Here is a 19,918-nt window from a genome sequence, read left to right as displayed (position 1 = left end):
AGCCTAACCTTACTTTTGTTATATCTACTCAAATTTAGGACATGCATTCTAGATGCATGTAAGCTTTAAAAATATGTTTAATATATCTTAGGCTAGAGCACTAGTTTCCAAAGCATTAACTATACCTATCTGAATAGCAGCGATGAAAACTTCTAGAAACCACAAGTGGGAGTACGAATTGTTACAAAACTGTAAAGAAAACTGGCATGCAATATCAGTACTTACAATGATAAATTATATCAAGATATCCTTATGTAAAATTAGTGCTGACCTACCAATTTTATTCTTTGAAATACATTCTAGAAAACAAAAACATAGAGATAAAAATTATAGTGCACAGATAAAACAAGCTTAGGGTTCTTATAGAAGAAAAGGACATATTAGAAAGAATATGCTTTCAGAAATTCTAACACTAAAACTTCAAAAGGTTGGGTGGGAGGGACCCTGGGGCCATCGGTGGAGGAGAATGGACAAGTGGTGTAGGGATGGGTACTCGAGTACTGTATGACTGTACCACAAGCATGAAACTCTGTAACTGTACCCTCACGGTGACTTCTTAATAAAAAAAAATTAAAAAAAACTTCAAAGGGTTAAAAACTTTAAGAAATATCTAGAAATGACAAAATGAGGGCCAGGGAGATAGTACAGAAGAGGGTGCTTATTTTTTAGGAAGTTGACCTGGCTTTGATCCCTGCCACTGGATAAGGTTCACCAAGTGCCCCCAGGAGTGGTGTACAGAACCAGGAGTAGGATCTGAGAACAACTGGGTATGCCACTAAAAGAAAGAAAAAAATATATGAATAAGAAAAGAAATAATAGAAATACAGGTCATTCCAAAAGATTAAAATATAATTAAATTCTGGGGAAATTCTTTTTTGCTTGTTTTGTGACCATACCCAGTAATATTTTGTTTGTTTGGGGGCCATATTTAGGGTTGACTCCTGGTGGTGCTTAAGGGACCATGCATTGGCAGGGATGAAACTCGGATGGACTATATGCAAGACAAACACATGCCCCCTGTATTATCTCTCTCTTGTCCCTCTCAAAAGTAATTAAAAAAATGGTTACAAAGATAATTTTCCAAAATTGAAGGAAGTTTCTCAATTGAAAAAACTCACTAACTAATAAGTAGTGTATCACTGTATCACTGTCATCCCATTGCTTATCAATTAGTATTAGTACATGAAGAATTGGTCACATAAAAAAGATAGAAACTAGAGCTGGAGTGATAGTACAGTTGGTAAGGTGCTTGCCTTTCACGAGGATAACTGAGTTTGATCCCTGGCACCACATATGGTGCCCAAGCCCAGCCAGGAGGGATCCCTGAGTACAGATCCAGAAATAAGTCCTGAACACTTCTGGGTATGGCCCAAAAACTAACAAAAAAGAATAAAGACCCTTGCCACAGAACTAAACTTAATGGCCACACCAGAAAACTAGAAGAAAATAAAGCCTTGATGAGGAAAAAATTAACAACCAAGAATTCTATATCTAGCTAAACTATGTGTCAAATGTAAAGAGAAATTTTCCAGAGGCTCAAGTCTCAAAATAATAGGTCATTAATCTATTCAAAGAGCTAATTCACAATGAATAAAAAACTAATTGGGGATAATATGTGTTTCAGAAAAATGAAATATAACTCAGAGGTGTAAATGAAATTAACAAGATAGCAGATAAGGAAAATTTCAGAATGAACTTTATAGACTAACCACTATTCCATGAATTAATGCTGGTCCACAGAAATTTCCTGCCAAACTGAAAAAAGCTACTGCCACTTAATACATGGTATATCTGGATAAAATTTTATTTTTATTATAGCATATTTAAAAACTAGAGGTAAGGGAGATGGCATAAAAGGATGGAGTGGAGACTGAACAACTAAACTAGAAGTGATACAAGGATTCAGTGGAGGATCTTCCGCACTTTGGATGTAGCAACTGTGTACCTCAAAATATGAATGTTAAAACTATTGTAACTATGTTACCTAAACTAGAGTAATACTTAATATTTTTAAAAAGGGGATAAAAGACTTCATGATATTTTCCTCAATGATTCAACTTTAAAAACAATGATAGGGGCTGGAGAAATAGCATAGTGGGTAGGGCATTTGCCTTGCATGCAGCCAACCAGAATTTGCTCCCAGCATCCCATATGGTCCCCAGCACCGCCAGGAGTAATTCCTGAGTGCATGAGCCAGGACTATCCCCTATGCATTGCCAGGTGTGACCCAAAGAGCAAACAAAAATAAAAAGGTAAATAAGAGAAAAAATAAACAATTACATTAAATTAAATAACTGAGACTAAAAATATATTAAAATAAAATTCTGTATCACTGTACTACTGTCATCCCATTGTTCACCGATTTGCTCGAGTGGGCACCAGTAATATCTCCATTGTGAGACTTGTTACTGCTTTTGGCATATCGAGTACGCCACGGGTAGCTTGCCAGGCTCTGCCGTGCAGGCAGGATACTCTTGGTAGCTTGCCAGGCTCTCCAAGGGGGACGGAGGAATCAAACACGGGTTGGCCGTATGCAAAGCAAATGCCCTACCTGCTGTGCTGTTGCTCCAGCACAACAAGAAACAAAAATACATTAAACTAAAAAGTTCTGCACTACAAAAGAAACTATCACTAATACAATAATATAATCTACTGAATGGAGAAAATTTTGCACTCCATACATCAAAAAGATATAGAAAGAACTCATAAAACTCAACAACAACAGCAACAACCAATCTCGTTTAAAAATGGGGCAATGAAGCACATTAATGGCCATGATTCAGATGCACAAATGAATCTTAGAAGAGAGCAGCATGCTGCAGAGATGTCTCCCCACCCTGTGCCAGCCTGATTTCACCGGGGCACCTTGGTGGTGGGCAGGTGTGTTCTTCCACTTACCCCAAAAGAATCCTGGCAGCCTCAAACCTCCAGAGCCAATTGCTGCCATGCTCATGGCCGAACTTCACAAGCTCACCCCCAGCCCGCCAAGCATGAGACTGAATCGCTCAAACACCCAGGTATGTGGGACTTGTAACTGAAATCTCCAGGCTTCTGGAGTAGGGAATGGGCCACCACCTCCCATCTCACTGTGCTTCTGCTTTCCTGGCAGTCACACCCATGAACTGCCTCTGGTCGCCATTTAAGTGCATTAACGGCCATGATCCAGGCAAACACATGGATCTTACAAATGACTCTCGGAAGAGAGCAGCATACTGCAGAGATGCCTCTGGACCCCCAAATCACCATCCAGTTAAAAAAAAAACTCCAATTCTAACACCCTATTGAAAATTTTTAGAATTATAAAAGTATGGGTCTGTGAAGGTGGCCAAGTGACATCTCATACAATTATGCTACTGATATACCCAGAGTAGCACACCACATTTGATGAGGTGTAAGGCAGAAGACAACCAATCTTATATATACATTAGCTCACAAGACTCAAACATGCTAATGATCTCTAATACAGGGGCTTAATGGCTCCAAGCTGAGACACAACAATTTTCACACGCTTTCCTCTAAGGAAACCTTTTTGGATCCTTTTTAGTTAATTATTCATAACAAGCAATACAAAATAAATTATTTAGCATCTGCCTTTGGGGCAGGCTTGGGCAGTGGTGGGAAAACTTGAAATAATGGTAGTGAGAAGGTGTAATGATGGTGGGACTGGTGCTGAAATATTGAATGTAATCAATTACTGTAAACAACACTTTGAAAATTAAAAAAAATGGGGCAAACTGGTTGGAGAAATAGTTATAAAGGTGAAGCACTTGCCTTGTTTGTGACCAACACTAATTCTATTGCTGGCATCGCATACTGTCTCCTGAACACTGCCAGGAGTCACTTTTGAGCACAGAGCCAAGAATAGCCCCTGAGCACAACCATTTGTGTGCCCTTGTCACACCCTGTAGGTGGGAAGAAGAGTTGAAAGATCATTCTTCAAAGAAGATAACAGCTTACAGGCACATAAAAATGCTCATCATCAATGATTTGGGATATGTAAATAAAAAAGTATATTGGTAATCAAAAAAATGTTAGACATAACATGTCCTGGAGAGGACTATAAAAAGGAATGTGATCTTAATTATGATTTTTAATTTTAAAAAGAACCCTCACTTAGTGGAAATATAAAGTGGCCTGTTCTCATGGGAAACAGTATAGGAATTTCTCAAAATATAAAAAAAGAGCTACCATATGATCCAGCAATTCTATTCCAAGCTATCTATCCAACATCCATAAAAACACTGATTTAAATATACAGGTGCACTCCTATGTTAACTGGAATACTATTGTCATGATGGAAATTTATGATATATATCTTTGATTGTGTAATTGGTTTATAGCATGTACTCTTCTAAAGAGATGATTTTGCTTGTGGGTGGAAAGTTTTAAAAGATGCCCACCCTGTCTACACTTAGGATGAATTTCCCTGTTCCAAGGTACGAAAAAGTTGATATTAGGAAACTCCCTGTGCCCATACTGTTAAGGTGCCATGAGGTGGGTATACGCCTACATTGCTTGAGCATGAAGTAAAGTGTAGGATAACATAGCCTCAGTAGTTTAGGTTTATTGGGTTACTCCCGTTACAGTGCTCCTATTCCTCTTTGTTTATTTGTAGCTTCTTTCTTAGTGTTCTGTTGACTTGTAAATAATGTTTTTCTCTTCTCCTTGAGTCCTTTGCATAGTTTATTCATAGCAAGTCCTTTTTGTATGGACACAGGAAGACTTAAATGTTATGCTTTTGTAACCTGGGAGTCATTTGACTCTACATGATATTTTCCTCCAGGGCATCTGTTCTCTTGACCTAAGCCTCAGCTGCCCTTACTTCCTAGCATCCCCAAAGCAGGGTTCCCGACCTGGGACCAGAAGGACCCAGGGCAAGCAGTGAGTTGTGTGCTACCCTGGCATCGAGATGGGCCTGGCCAAAGTGCCTAATGCTTAACTATAAGTTAAGAGCTTGATCATGGACAAATGCTGTCATGATCCAAACAGTGATAACTAGATTTGGACCCTGCTAGGGTGAGGAATGATTAATCTGGCCTTAGTGCTGTGGTCTGAGCCTGTGGCAAGATGTTGCCAGGAGAACTGCCTTGCAAGCCTCAATGTATCCCTTGCTATGTCCATACAAAAATAACTAGTATTAAGATGTTAATAAGTTCCTGGACTAAGGAAAAGAAAAAAACCTTAAGAGTGAGGAAGGGCTTTGGAGTGCCCTGCCCTCAGGAAGGGCTTTCTTATGTTGATTTTGCTACCTGGCTGGTTGTAGCCTAGAGGGCAAGGTGGGAGAGACAAGGAGGAGGAGAGAGAGAAGCGAGGAAGAAGCGGCAGTTGATCCAGAGAGAGGCCGGAGCTGGGAGTGCGGGAGATGAGAAAGATGGAAGATTGAATAAACGGTAACTAATCAGCAACCAGCTTGGTCCTCGTTCTTCCTTGGCCTGTCCTTGACCACCGGCCATCCCGATCCAGTACACACACTGTGGTTCCAGGGCACCGAACGCGGGCGGTGAGACAGAGCCGCCGGGAGAGCCCGCGAGTGCACTCGCCTCTTGGCGAGCTTTAGTTTTTTACAGTAAAGTATTGATAGGCTTGCAGTAATGCCCTATAAAAATATATGTTTGGACCAATATATGTCTAAGGTTTCAGGTGGTTACTTAGTGTAGACCCACCATTCTGATCAACCAGTGTAAGGAAAGATTTCCTTGCTCTTCCGTCATAGACTGTCACCATGTGCTTGATTAAGTGAACACATGTTATGACACTATATACAATAGCCACAATCTGGAAACAATCCAAGTGGCCAATGACAGAGAAGTAGATAAAGACTTGGTATAAATATTTAATGAAATACTACTCAATTTTAAGATTAGGGGTTGGGGCAACAGTATAGCGGGGAGGGTGCTTGCTTTGCTTGCGGCTGACCCAGGTTCAATCCCTGGTATCCCATATAGTCCCCTGAGAACCGCCAGGAGTAATTCTGAGTGCAGAACCAGGAGTAGCCCCTGAGTATCGCTGGGTGTGATCCCCACCACAGCCACACCGCAAAAAAGAAAAGACTGAATCTTTTCTTTTACCATGTCATGTGTTAAACTGCAGGACTTCATGATAAGCAAAGTAAGTCTGAGGAAAAAGAGACACACCAGATGATCCTACTCATAGGTAGCATATAAAGAAACCAAGAAAGGGAAGTGAAAATATCTAATTTTCTAAGTATATAAAAATCTAAGTGAAAACAACGCTGTGGACTCTGGTCACAGAACTGAGGTCACTTAGCCTGAAAGGGATCAATTGACCACAATGGAGCCGTGCTGACACGGGGGTGGTAGGGAGGTATAGTTAACATTATACCCCTAAGATCATATTTGCTTTTTACATTCTTGGAAACCAGTGCTATCTCAAAAAGATTTTACAGACAAAAGGAAAACAAACAAAAATCTAGAGTATGGGAGCCTCTGGTTTGATCCCTGGATCAACTCTGGGAGGTAAAAAAAACACAAATTAACAAAATCTAATACACAAAACGCCATTCCAAAAAAAAAAAAAGGCTTTTATTCTGCCCTAGCTCCTATAAAGTATTTTTATTTTAACCAGTTCACAGACATGAAAAGGTTGAAAACTATTGTTCTAGATGGCAATATCAGAGTATATGGATTTCGTTTTAGAGAAATGCTAAGGAGGAATTCAGGATGTATGTTTTCTTTTTTTATATTATTGTTTTTGTTTTGGGGCCCAAAGTGGCTGTGCTCGGAGCATTTTCCTGGCTCTGAGCTCAGGGATTTCCTAGTGGTACATGGGGGACCCTATGTGGTACTGCGGATTTAACCTGTGTCAGTTGTATGAAGGGAAGCAAGTGCCTTTCCCAGTTTACTATTTCTCCAGTCCAGAATAAAAATCTTAAAAAATGTAAAATGAGGAGCTGGCGAAATGGTATGATAGGTAAAGTACTTGTCTTGCATGAAGCTGAATCAGATTCAATCCCCAGCACCCCAAATGGTCCCTGGAGTCCTGCCAGGAATAATCCTTGAGTGCAGAGCTAAGAGTAAGCCCTGAGTACAGCCAGTTTCGGGCAGGGATTAAAAAAAAAAAAAGAAATTAAAAAAAAAATAAATGAAGGGAAAAAACCAACAAATGAAAATAAAGAGACACAGAATAGCTGACATCCTGAATAAATTATCCTTTTTGGATAAGTTTGTGATTATTAAGGCAGAAGAACTTAAATTTCAGGGCCAGAGTAATAGTACAGTGGGGAGGGCATTTGCCTTGCATGTTTGCATTGCACATGGCTGACCTGGGTTCAATTCCCAGCATCCGATATGGTCCCCCAAGCAATACCAGGAGTAATTCCTGAGTGCAGAGCCAGGAGTAATCTGAGAATTACCAGGTGTGACCCAAAAAGCAAAACAACAACAACAACAAAAAACACTTGAATTTCATTAGGCTGTAAATTTCTTGTTTTGTTTAAAAATTTTTAAAAGTTGTTCACATAATTGACTACATTCAGTATTACAATATTCAATATTGCAATACCAATCCCATGTTTCAAGCATGCAACATTCCAACATTCTAATCCCGCCAATATTACAACTTACCACCACTATTTTGAATTTTCCCACCACCACCAAGGCTGTCCCAAAGGCAGATTATAAATAATTTACTTTGTACTGCTGGTTATGAATAATCCACTAAAAATGATCCCAAAAGTTTCTTCAGAGGAAAGTATGTGAAGATTGCTGTATCTCACCCTAAAGCCATTAAGCTCTTGTATAAGAGAGTACTAACATGTTGTTACTGGTTGAGCCTTGAATGCTAATATATGTATGCTATATATGCTGGCAAGCTACCTGTGGTGTATTCATTATGCCAAAAACAGTAACAAGTCTCACCATGGAGACATTACTGGTGCCCGCTCGAGCAAATCGATGAACAACAGGATGACAGTGCTACAGTGCACATATGCTATATATGCTTGAGATTGGTTGTCTTCTATTTATATCCCATCAAATGTGGTGTGTTACTCTTGTTAGTCAGTGTGTAGAGTATGAAATATCATTGCCATGTGCTCCAGGAATTCAAAAATTTTAAATAGGGTGATACAGCTGGAATTAAATTTTTAACTGGATGATGACTTAGGGTCCAGAGGCATCTCTGCAGCTTGTTGCTCTCTTTTAAATTCTCAAATTAAACATTCGAGTTAATTAGGGCTGGAGCCATAGTATAATGGATGGGGCACTTGCTTTGCATGTGGCCTACCCAGGTTCAATCCCTGGCATCCTATATTATTCCCTGAGCACCACCAGGCATGATCCCTAAGCACAGAGCCAGGAGTAAGCCTTGAGCACTGCCAGATGTGGCTACACCCCCCAAAAAAAACTAAAAAATATTTGTGTGAATTAACAAATGAATGAGTAAACAGAAAATTAAAGGAGGAATTTCTAGATAAAGTAGTTACATACACATTAAATTTTAAAATTACACAATAAGATGACCTAACTATGCACAATTATCTAACACAGGTAGATAATAACAGATTACGTGGGTCTGTACTGAACTGTAATGCATGCTTGACTACAGTAGAAACAAAGCACAAAGATAAATAGTAGCAAGTCAGAAAATGACAGATATTATATGTTTTCACTTAATATGAGGTATGTAGAAAAAACAGGCTTACACAGAAAGTTGAATGGCAGCTGCCAGGAGCTGGGAGGAAGGGGAAGTGCAGAGCAGGTATCTAGTTAGAGTCTCAGTTTTGCAGGGACAATGTCAAAACTGTGATGTGAGCATATTTATTTATTTATTTATTTATTTTGCTTTTTGGGTCACACCCTGCGATGCACAGGGGTCACTCCTGGCTCATGCACTCAGGAATCACCCCGGCAGTGCTCAGGGGACCATATGGGATGCTGGGATTTGAACCCGGGTTGGCCGAGTGCAAGGCAAACGCCCTACCCAACTGTGCTATTGCTCCAGCCCCCCATGATGTGAGCATATTTAATACGATTGAACTGTACACTAAAAATAAAGTTGAGAGGGAGATTATGTTTTTCACCATAATGGTGTCGAAGTCAGAATTCTCTTTGGTCACACCTGGTGGTGCTCAGGACTTACTCCTGGCTCTGCTCTCAGTGATCACTCCTGGCTGGCTGAGGGGACCATATAAGATGCCAGGGATCAAACCTGTGTTGGTCACATGCAAAGCAAGTGTCTTACTTGCCGGACTATCTCTCTGGTTCCTGAAGTTGGAATTTTTTAATTAAAAAAATGAATTTTAGGCACTGAGATTACATACATTTTACCATTATTTTAAGATAAATTATGATGAAATGGTGCCGAAGACAGAATTTGTTTTTTTTTTAATTTTAGGTACTGTGATTTACAATCATGCTAACACTAGAGTTTCAAGCATGCAACATTCCAAAGCCAAACCCACCACCAGAGTATCCCCCTCCCTCGATCAACCCCCTGCCAACCCTCAACCATGGTAATGTACCAGTTCTTTCGACTCTGCTGTCTTTGGCCATCTGACTCTCTACATTCCACTTTTGAGAAAGGTTATTCTGCATCTGTCTCCTTCTGACTTACTGAGTTAGAACTCTTGGGTTCTGTTTCTGATAATGAATTAGTAGCTCCAACAGGACCAACCCTGATTCCAGTAACAACCATTAATTCAGAGAAAAGAAAACCTTTAATATAATGAAGCATAGTCCAAAATAGGCAGAAGAGGCAAAAGGTTAAGAGCATTTGAAAGAAAATAAAGGTGGCAGTGTTCTCTTTTATTACTATTTTAATAAATAATTTTGTTAAAATTATTATTTTATTAATAGTTTTTAGCTTATGGGAAGATTTAAACAGAGGATAAAATTTAGGTTGGTTAAAGCACTTGAAAATGGAAAGAAAGGGCTGGAGCAAAAGCACAGCAGGTAGGGCATTTGCCTTGCAAGCGGCCAACCCAGGTTTGATTCCCAGCATCCCATATGGTCCCCTGAGCACCGCCAGGAGTAATTCCTGAGTACAGAGCCAGGAGTAAAGGAGTAACCCCTGTGCATCACCGGGTGTGACCCAAAATGAAAAAAAAAACAAACAAACCAGAAAAACAAAAACGAAAATGGAAAGAAATCCAGCAATAAGAGGAAGAGGATATTACAAGTTCTATGTAATATCCCTGTCCTTTTATAGCTAACACAACACATTAACCGTGCAGACTCATACATGAGAGTTAACAATATAAAACTAGTAGTCATTTTCATGACTGCCTATTCCAAAACAATGAAGAGCTTGGAGTTTGCTAATCCAAAATATTAACACTGATCAGAGGACTGTATTTCTCAATTCCAGAGTTATCACAATAACCAGAATACAACACAAAATTACCTGACATAGAAGGAAACATATTATACTAAAAATTGTTCATCAGTGGATGAACCCTAAAATTATCCCTGTGTTAGAACTAGCACATAAGTATTTTAAAGAAAAAAATGCCTATAAAAATATGATAGTGCAGGAAAGCAATTTCCCATCCCAAAACATATCGTTGGCAAAAGAATAATTTCAAGAAAGGGGACCTATACGCATACTTAAAATTGCCTTTGAAAGAGATATTTACATTGTAAACATCTTTTTTAAAAGCCTTACTTTACCTCTGAATCAGGATTTAAATGAGCATACTTTTGTTTTATTGCACCTTCTTTGGTAACTTTCTTAACAGATCTTTAGTTGCTTCTTTCCAGTGTTTTCCACATTAGCTAAATTTACTTCAAGTTTGCTTCTGGAGACTTGTGGCCTCTTCTATGAATAGGGGAGGTATATCATATATATGAATTTACCCCTGCTATTACTCATTAACTATTCTGGTTCTTGTTTGACTTATTGCCTAGCCGCTGAAGAAGGGTATAGTATAATTTCTTCCACAGCTTTACAATAGTAAACTTAAACAGAGAAACAAACAATGGAGATTAAAGTGGAGATTACAGAACTAAAAAAAAAATCTAGCATACATAAGAAAACAATTGGACTTAACAGCTAATTAGAAACAGGAGAGATGATAAAACACGAAGGCAAATTAGTTGAAATGTTCAAAATAAAGGGTTTTATTTGAACAGAATCTGGAAATTGTGGGATAATAGTTAAGGGTCTAATATGCTAATATGTATCATTAACCCTAAGGGAGAGTAGAGAGAAAATACTGGAAAAAAATAATGGTGAGAAACACTGAAAACTCTTGAAAATCAAGCAGAGAGGTTGATAGGGGGAACTTGGCAACGAGTTTCTTGGGAAGTCCTCAAACCAAGATGTCCTCTAAAGGAGTTACTGTCATCAGGCCATAAAGTAGACAGAAGTATGAAGGATGGCCTCTTTTTGAGGCTGTGGAAACTAAGGCCTGATAAGACTCTAACAGGTCCCAGCCCAGGTAAGGCTGAATGCTCTGGGAAGAGAAATTACAGCAGGAATGAGCAGCTGTGATAAGAATATGAAAGATCACCAAAACTTCAAAGCCCTGTTACAATATCCTGATAATTCTATGTGTGAATGAGAATTCCAGGCTACGGCAATTTCGAGAACATCCATATATAACCACTTACCAAAAGCTACTCAGGGCTTTCTCCCCTCTAGGGAAGCCTGAATGAGTTACACTCTTTCTTGCTCTCTCCTCTGAGTTTCTAAATAAAAATATTTTACTTACTATTCATCTCCTTGTGAGTTTCTTTTTCCCTGTGAGGGTAAATGATGAACCTGTGCAACCTCCGCAGAGGTTAAGATTGACTGACTCTGCCATCCTTACTCCAGCCTGAGTCACAGCTCCCTGAAAAGCAGCTGGTGGCAAACAAATGTCCCAAGGTGGAGCTTGATGGTCACTGAATGAGGTTGGTGCGGGGCACTAGTGTCCAGGCCATGCAGGTGCTTATGTCAGACTAACCCCTCCACACATATCCCCACAAGACCTTCTTCTCCCTCTCCAGAAGTAGGTAAAGATCAAGTAAAAACATTAACTACAGAAATATTCCGTAAGCCATATTTTATCATTTCTAAGCCCTGTATTATCCAACAGCAGACAAATAAATATTTCATAGTTGTTATACAGTATTTGTTGAATCAATTTAATATAAAGCATTTGATGGCATCAGAATTTATACCATAAAAAAGGCAACAAGCAAATTTCTCCCTAAGTATAATTCCTATTACTCAATATAGAAAATCTTAGTATAAAAGAGTGAAAGGAGGAAAAGACTCAAAGAATTGTCTGTGAATGGCAGGATTATAAATGATTTTTACTTCTTAATACTTTTCTATATTTTTTAAAATGTTGTAATTATGAGGTAGGCAAGACATGTAGAGTACCCCTTGGTGGTAAATTTCAGAGTTCTATAAAGCCAAGAAATGTGGGAGGAGATAAAAAATCATGACACCAAGAAGTGTTTGAATAGATGACATATACTGCTAAAAGGAATATCTTACTGCTATTTCAGGACAAAGATCAGACCTTGTCAAGGAGATCACCAGGGCTGAAAGTCTTTACATGTCCCTAGCCATGACCCTTAGTCCAAGCTGAGGCAAACTGGGAAAAAACAAAAAACAAAAAACAACCCTGTATCATGAGTTTTGGAAAGCAACTTGAGCCTTTCATTCTGGAGTCCCCCAGACTTCTCGGCACTCTATTCTATTCTCACATCCCAACAGGAACTCTTATACTTTGGAGATGCTTCTGCCTTGTTTTAGCATGTTAGATTCCGTTCCCTTTGAGGCTCTTTCTTTCTTTGGAAAAAACCCACATTCTCCTTAGAATTAGTGTCCTTTCTCAATAAAAACCATTTAACTTCACTTCTACTACCCTGGACATTCTTTTCTGCAATATAGACCAAGAACTGAAAACTGGAACAGACTGATTCTCTTGTGAAAAGCATGATCTGACTTCAGTCCGTGCACCACAGATCCTGGCCTAAAAATGTACATGGCAGGAACCAGTTTTCAGTGTGAAGGTCAAGTGGGTTTCAGGTGTAGCTTGAAGGCAGCCTTGGTGAGCTGGTGGTATGAGCATACTGTGTGCAAGCTTGCACAGACATACCAGTCTCATTTCCCAGGGCACACACCCCACTGACTACCAGCAAGAGTGTATTTACACAATCAGAAAAAGGGATCCACTCATATGGAGCTACAAACATAAGTCAAGTGTGTCTGCAGTGTCTATACCACACATATTCTTGCCTTAGCTCGGTTACCTTCGTCCAGAGTCACTCCCATTCATATTCATATTGAGCTCCCGAGGCTTAGTGAACTCTTTCTCAGCAACCTGATCTCTTGGCTTGTAAGCAGTCTGTGTTCTTAACCTGGAAAAAGAAATTTTTAAAATACCGAATACTGTGAAACTTAAGAAGTGGATCGGTAACCCTTGGGAGATCATGCTTTCCCAACTAGGTTCCCAGTTATGCCACAAACGTTAAGGAAAATCAATACAAATCAACTTAACAGGAAGTCCAATCATTAATAGAGAAGTGGGGGAAAAACTGAGCCGACTAGAATACCATTTCTAATCTCAATACTATAGATGATCTAGAGGGTTTTTAAGTCTCTAGAAATTTAAATCTTCTCCTTATCGCCTATGAAGCAAGTGTTATTTTGTTCACGAGCTTACGCGTGACCTTCCCTCTGGTGCTGGAGGACACCAGGGCTGGAGAGGCGGGCATGGGCTTGGGTCTCTGAAGCTATCTCCGCAGCCCTCATCAAGTGTGTTCTGATGACTAGAGTCCATTCTAGTAACAAGGACCACTATACCTGCCCAACATATCCATGAGAGGGTGACACCAACTTCTTACACTGATTCTCAAATAGTGGGGCAACATCTCGCTGAAAAGCAGAGTTTCTCTAGGCTACAGGTACAACCCATTGTCCAGCAAAGAACTGGAATACATTCTATTCAGAAATACTAATGTCGTCCACCCTCAATTTTCTAAGAGTGTAAGAAAGTTAAGAAGTTAGGTGACTTCCGGGAGCCTGGCAATTGTGCCCAAGATCTGCCTCTGGTGCCATATAAGGTCACTGACTGGCCATGATCCAGAGACTAATAACTCTCGGAAGAAACCAATAAGCTGCAGAGATGCCTCCGACCCCAAAGTCACCATCCAGTTAACAATCCAGCTATATCACCCGATTTAAAATTTTAGAATTCCTGGAGCACTCAGCGGCACAACATCTCATCGTCTATACCATCGATATACCAAAGCAGCACACAGTGGATAGGGTGTAATATTAGGTAGGAGGCAACCAATTTCAATTAAAAAAATACTAGCACACAAGTTTCAACCTATAACAACATATCAGTAATCTCTTGAGTAATCATTAATCAGTAATCTCAAGAGCTCAATGGCTATAGGGTGAGAAACAACAATCTTTACACTTTCTTCTAAGGAAACCCTTTTTGATAATTTTTAAAGATTTATAACTGTCACTGTCACTATCCATCCCGTTGCTCATCGATTTGCTCGAGCGGGCACCAGTAACGTCTCCATTTTGAGACTTGTTACTGTTTTTGGCATATCAAATATGCCACGGGTAGCTTGCCAGGCTCTGCCATGTGGGCGAGACACTCTCGGTAGTTTGCCAGGCTCTCCGAGAGGGGTGGAGAAATTGAACCCAGGTTGGCCGCGTGCAAGGCAAATGCCCTACCACTGTGCTATCACTCCAGCCCAAACAATTCAAAATAAATTATTTAGGGCCTGCTAGTTGGGGCAGGCCTGGGAGGTGGTTGGGAAAACCCAAAATAATGGTGTTGGTAAGGTATAATGGTGGTTGGGATTGGTGTTGGAATATGTAATATAATAAGTTATTGTGACCAACCTTATAAAAATAAATTAAATAAAAAAATGAAAACTTAACTGTTTTATATTTAGATAGTGACAGACCTAGGATTGAAATCCAGGAAATTTATCAAAGAGCTACTGTTCCAAATAGTCTTGACAGTTCATATCAGTTATTTTATTTTAGTTTTTGGTTTTGGGCCACACCTGGCAGTGCTCAGAGGTTGCCTCTGCACTCAGGGATTGTTCCTAGCAATGTGAAGGGGACCATATAGGGTGCCAGGGATTGTACCTGCTGTACTCTCTCTGACCCCCATATGAGTTATGATACACTACTGATATTTCCATTGTTTCAAGATTTAAAATATGCCATTATGCATGAGGAAATAAAAACATAAAAATTGAAAAAAAAGAAGTTAGGTGAAGTTCTTTTTACTAGGTTTAGATGGAAAATTAATCACTGCTATTAAACAGGTGGCCCTTATTACCCATTTTCTCAGTTCATTAGATTTGTTTTCCGATTCACTTTTAGAAATAAAGGGTAAAAGTCTATTCTATAGCTATGAAATAAACCATGAAGATGTGTAAACATGCCATTAAACCAGTACTATTATTTATATCATTATCAAAAGACATTCTTCACAACTGGAACTAAACATGCACAATGACAGAGAGAAGTATGTAGATTGATTGCCCTCTAGGAATTGGAAGTTTGAGAATATGTGGTGGTCATATTTAACAGGTAGGTAAATGCAGATGTAACCAAGAGATTATGAAACGAGAATGAGAAAACAACAGTGACAGTCATGGCAGCAGGAGCCTTTGCAGCAGCACTGGCAATGACAGCAGCTATCACTGAACAAATAAAATCTCTTTATACATACTATCTCACTGATCCTTATAATGTGTACACACACACACACACACACACACACACACACCTCACATTTTAAATAGCGATGACAGGATTTTTAAACCCAATGAAGGATAAAGTACACGTATCACAGCAAATTCTAAGGGTGGAAGACAAAAGAGAATATAATTAGCTAGGACTTTTAGTCATCGTATATATACTCCTTTGCTCTATAAAGGAGTTAAGGTCATCCTTAACACCATCAGATAAAGTATTTCTAAATAAGTCCTCTTTGATCAATCTGGAAAGGATCAACAGAAGTAATATCCATTTGAATGTCTAGCTTTTATCGGCTATTATATAACAGCAAGATGGCAGAATGAATGATTAATTTCAATTGAAATAAATCTTAGGATCATGTCAAATTCATTCCAAAATGACAGACCACTCTCAAAGTCTAAATAAGTAACTCTGAGCTACTCATTTGGATATCATTTATAGATTGCCTTTACACTATTTCTCCTGAACATCCTGAGCACTATAAAAATTCCTTGTACGTAGCAGATATTAACTCATTAATTTAATTGAAGTGGGATTCCTCAAGACATTAAAATTGACAAGTACAATAAAGAGATACAGAAGCTTAAATTACATATAAATTGGAGCAAGATTATATATAATAAACTTGTGATATGATTAACTGTTTTTTATTAATAATTCCATAAAGGTTTTGTACAGAGTCGGATGCTTAATAAATGTTAGCTGAAACAAAAACTACATTGAATTACAGAGATTACACATTAAACAAACAATATGGTATTTATTTTGCATATTCTTAATAACCAGAAATTGGGTGATAAAGACTTGGATATAAAAACTTTAAGCACTGAGAGTTGAACTACACTGTAATGAAATATAAGAAGTAAATAAATAGTGAAGAGGAACAGAGATCTTTAAAATTTGAAGAAAACACATCTAGAATAAAAGAACAATGACTGGTATACTGGGAAAATCTCCAGGAGACAAACTTGCCTTTCGGAAAGAATGATTATTTGAGAGCAAAAAGGAAGAAATGAATAGAGATTCCACATTACAAAAAAAGACAGAAATGACCCCAACAATACAAACGCTTTGAAAAACTGAATGAGAAAACAAAATCTACTGAGAACTTAGTTGTTACTTTGTTTACCATTTTTTGGTTTGAGATTGTGTGGTGGGAATCTAACCCAGGGAACTCAGACATGCAAGCTGGGCCCTGTTTGGAGCCATACCACACCCTGCTTTTATTATTAGTTTTTAAAATTCAGAAGTGGCACAGTAAACACAGATCATATGATTCACTTGAAATAGATATTCTTTGTCTATGACAATGAAATTTTAATGTGCAGAAGGTTGAATTTCAGATAACTCTAAGTAATAAAATTATACATGGGTAAGTAAACATTCCAGCACACCAAAATCTGTATGACACAGTGAAATAATGTTTGGAAAGAAAAAGAGATAGTACTAAATACTTACAGAAGACAGGAAGAAAAGTCTCAAATCAATAATCTAAGTCCCAACCTTGAGAAATTCAGAAAACGGAGAGATAAATCTAAAGCTAGCAGGAGCCGAAAAAGAAATGAATGAAACAAATGAGACCAAAACCAGATGAAGACAGCACACACACACACACACACACACACACACACACACACACACACACACACCCCACTACAAATCAATACTGATGCAAAAATTAAAAATGTTCGTAAATAGATCTTAGCAATATATAAAATGGTTTATACACTATGTAAATTACATAAAGAGCTCTTAATTTACCTAAAAGGATTGACAGAAGAAAAATACGTCATTAGGTTCAACATCACTAGCAATTAAGGAAGTATTAAGTAGACCACAATGAAATATTACTTCACACAAACCGAAACAAGTAAAATAAATATCTGTGACAATACCAAGTGCTGATGAGGATGTGGAGTGCTGGGAGCCATGTATTTTTAATGACATGTAGGTCAGCTACATATGTATTTAGATTTCTTAAATGCAAATGATACACCAAATATGCACCTTCCATATGATCCAGCAACCATAATACTTTTTTGGGCGAGGGGCTCTCCAGTGGTGTTCAGGAATCTGAGGAGCCCCACTGCCAAATCCAGACCTACTGAGTCAATGTTTCAATGCAAGGTTCCTACATGCTGGGGATTATATGAGCACCTGTTGGAGCTGGGGCCTTCCAGATCCTCACTGAGCAGGACTCTGATGCCTGGTGATGCTCAGGGGTCCACATCGTAGACAGGATTGTTCTATATATCTGCTATAGCTGTCTCCCAACCTCATTATTTTCATTTGTTGGAATTAAAAACTCAGTCCAGAGAAAAGCTTATACAGTATGGGGTGCTGCAGGGGTCAACTGGGGGAACAGCTGGGGTCGCAGATGAACTCCCGTGCCTACCCTGCCAGAGGCCCCTTGATTTCCCAGTGGTGACTCCCCTCAATACATCCTCAAACGGTGGACACAACGTCCAGTCACTGTCAAAAACAATACTTCGGGGACCATTGAGCAAGCTAATTGACAGCCAGAACACCTTGTTTGACTGCCTGTGGGCTTGTGCTTGTCCTCCTGGAAGGTGTTCATCCATTGCTCTCCTTTCTTTCTTAAGGAATAGAAACCTAAACCAGATTGCAATAAATGAATCTCCCTGCAGAGGGTCCTCGAGCCATTGATGGTCTTTGTCTGTCTTGTCTTGGTCTTATCGTTTGTCTTATCTTTTCATACAGGCTCTGACTACTCATCCTCCTTCTAAGGGCTCTCCTCCTTCCCTTTCTGTGCCAACAGGTGGGGTTGTCTGGCTCTCTTGCTGGTTCTGTGGATCCAACATGTCAGAATGACAATATGGAAAAATATACACAGCATTTTTATTTATAAAAGACAAAAAACTGTAAAAAAAACTAGCTTCCAAAAGATGAATGTGATACAATTTATCATATATGTCTACATCACAGAATCCTACTCAGCAATCTAATCGCATAGTATATGCAACCGTCTAAATAGATCTCAACAACATTATACTGAGCGAAAAAAAAAATCAAAAGCTTAAATTCGCTTATACACTATTAAAATGACAAAATTATAGAAATAGGCCAAGGACTAATTATTGGTTCCAGGGCTTACTGAGGCCAGAAGATGGTGGCAAATATCCAAGAGGGAAGTGGAAAGGAAATAGTGGTGGTGATGAAACAGGTCTATATTTTATTGTGCTGGTGGTTTCACAAATCTACATATATGACAAAATGGCACAGAACAAAACACATATGACCAATGTTAATTTATTGGTTTTGATATTGATTATAGTTATCTAAGATACAGGCATGGTGGAAACTGGGCGAAGGGTATATGGGAGCTCGCTATGCTATTTTTGTAGCTTCCTGATAATTTATAAATGAATCTATTAGCAATTAACATTGTTAGTCTGGTGTTACTCTTTTAACAATTATTTTTATTTATTTATTTTAACAATTATTTTTAAATAAAAAGTTTAAAATAATCTCTGTGAATATAGGCATGTATATCTAGAAATTAAACATATGCAAAACTTACTTAAAATTTGTGTTTCATATAAGATAGGATGATGAAGAGAACAATACTTCGTAATCATTAGGTAGCATTATTTGAATATAAAACGTTCATGAACATGACACTTTGTCCTAATCCTAAAATTATCCATTTTCTCCTGTAGTCTATGCTTTCTTTAAAGACATATTTTATTCATTTTTATATTCTACAAACCTAAAACTATTCTTCCCACATGATGGGCATTCAGTAAAAGCTTGCTGAATGAAGTCCTTAAGTGGGACAACAAATTAATGATTTGGGTCATAAAATGGAAGTAACATTTTGGCTTTTGATCACAATTTTGTAAGAGTCTTTATTTTCAGTTATTTTAGCAGCCTATAGGTGTTGGCAGTGAAACCACGGGATGGTTTGATCACAAAGGCAGAGGAAATGGAAGACTACTTCTCATCCAAAAGAATTACACTGAAGGAAAAAATGCCCAGGTGAAACTTTCAAGGATATCATTTTTTTTTATTGAGTCATTGTGAGATAGAATTACAAAATTGTTCTGCACTGTGTTTCAGTCATATAATGTTCCAACACCCTTCCTTCCACCAGTGTAATTTCTCACCACCAGTGTCCCCAGTTTCCCTTCCACCCCTTCAAGCCACCTCCGACCCCAACCTGCCTCTATGACAATCACCTTTCTTACCTCTCTTTCTCTTTCTC

At 38.6% G+C, this 19,918-nt stretch overlaps 1 protein-coding gene across 2 annotated transcripts in view; it reads right to left on the bottom strand.

Moving 5' to 3' along the window:
• The window catches only part of KIAA1328 (KIAA1328 ortholog), a 312,654-nt gene that overhangs the window by 95,524 nt on the left and 197,212 nt on the right, over window positions 1–19,918 (bottom strand). Inside the window, exon 8 of one of the 2 annotated variants that reach the window (XM_055129540.1) lies at window positions 13,206–13,313. The exons of the other annotated variant lie outside the window; for it this stretch is intronic. Coding sequence (XP_054985515.1) covers window positions 13,206–13,313 — 108 coding nt within the window. The remainder of the gene's footprint in view (window positions 1–13,205; window positions 13,314–19,918) is intronic. 2 annotated transcript variants of the gene reach the window in all.

The sequence above is a fragment of the Sorex araneus genome, chromosome 2 (genome assembly GCF_027595985.1).
Source record: "Sorex araneus isolate mSorAra2 chromosome 2, mSorAra2.pri, whole genome shotgun sequence".
Classification (NCBI taxonomy): Eukaryota; Metazoa; Chordata; class Mammalia; order Eulipotyphla; family Soricidae; genus Sorex; species Sorex araneus.
Note: the sequence above shows the minus strand (reverse complement) of the source record. Positions and strands in the feature narration are given on the sequence as shown.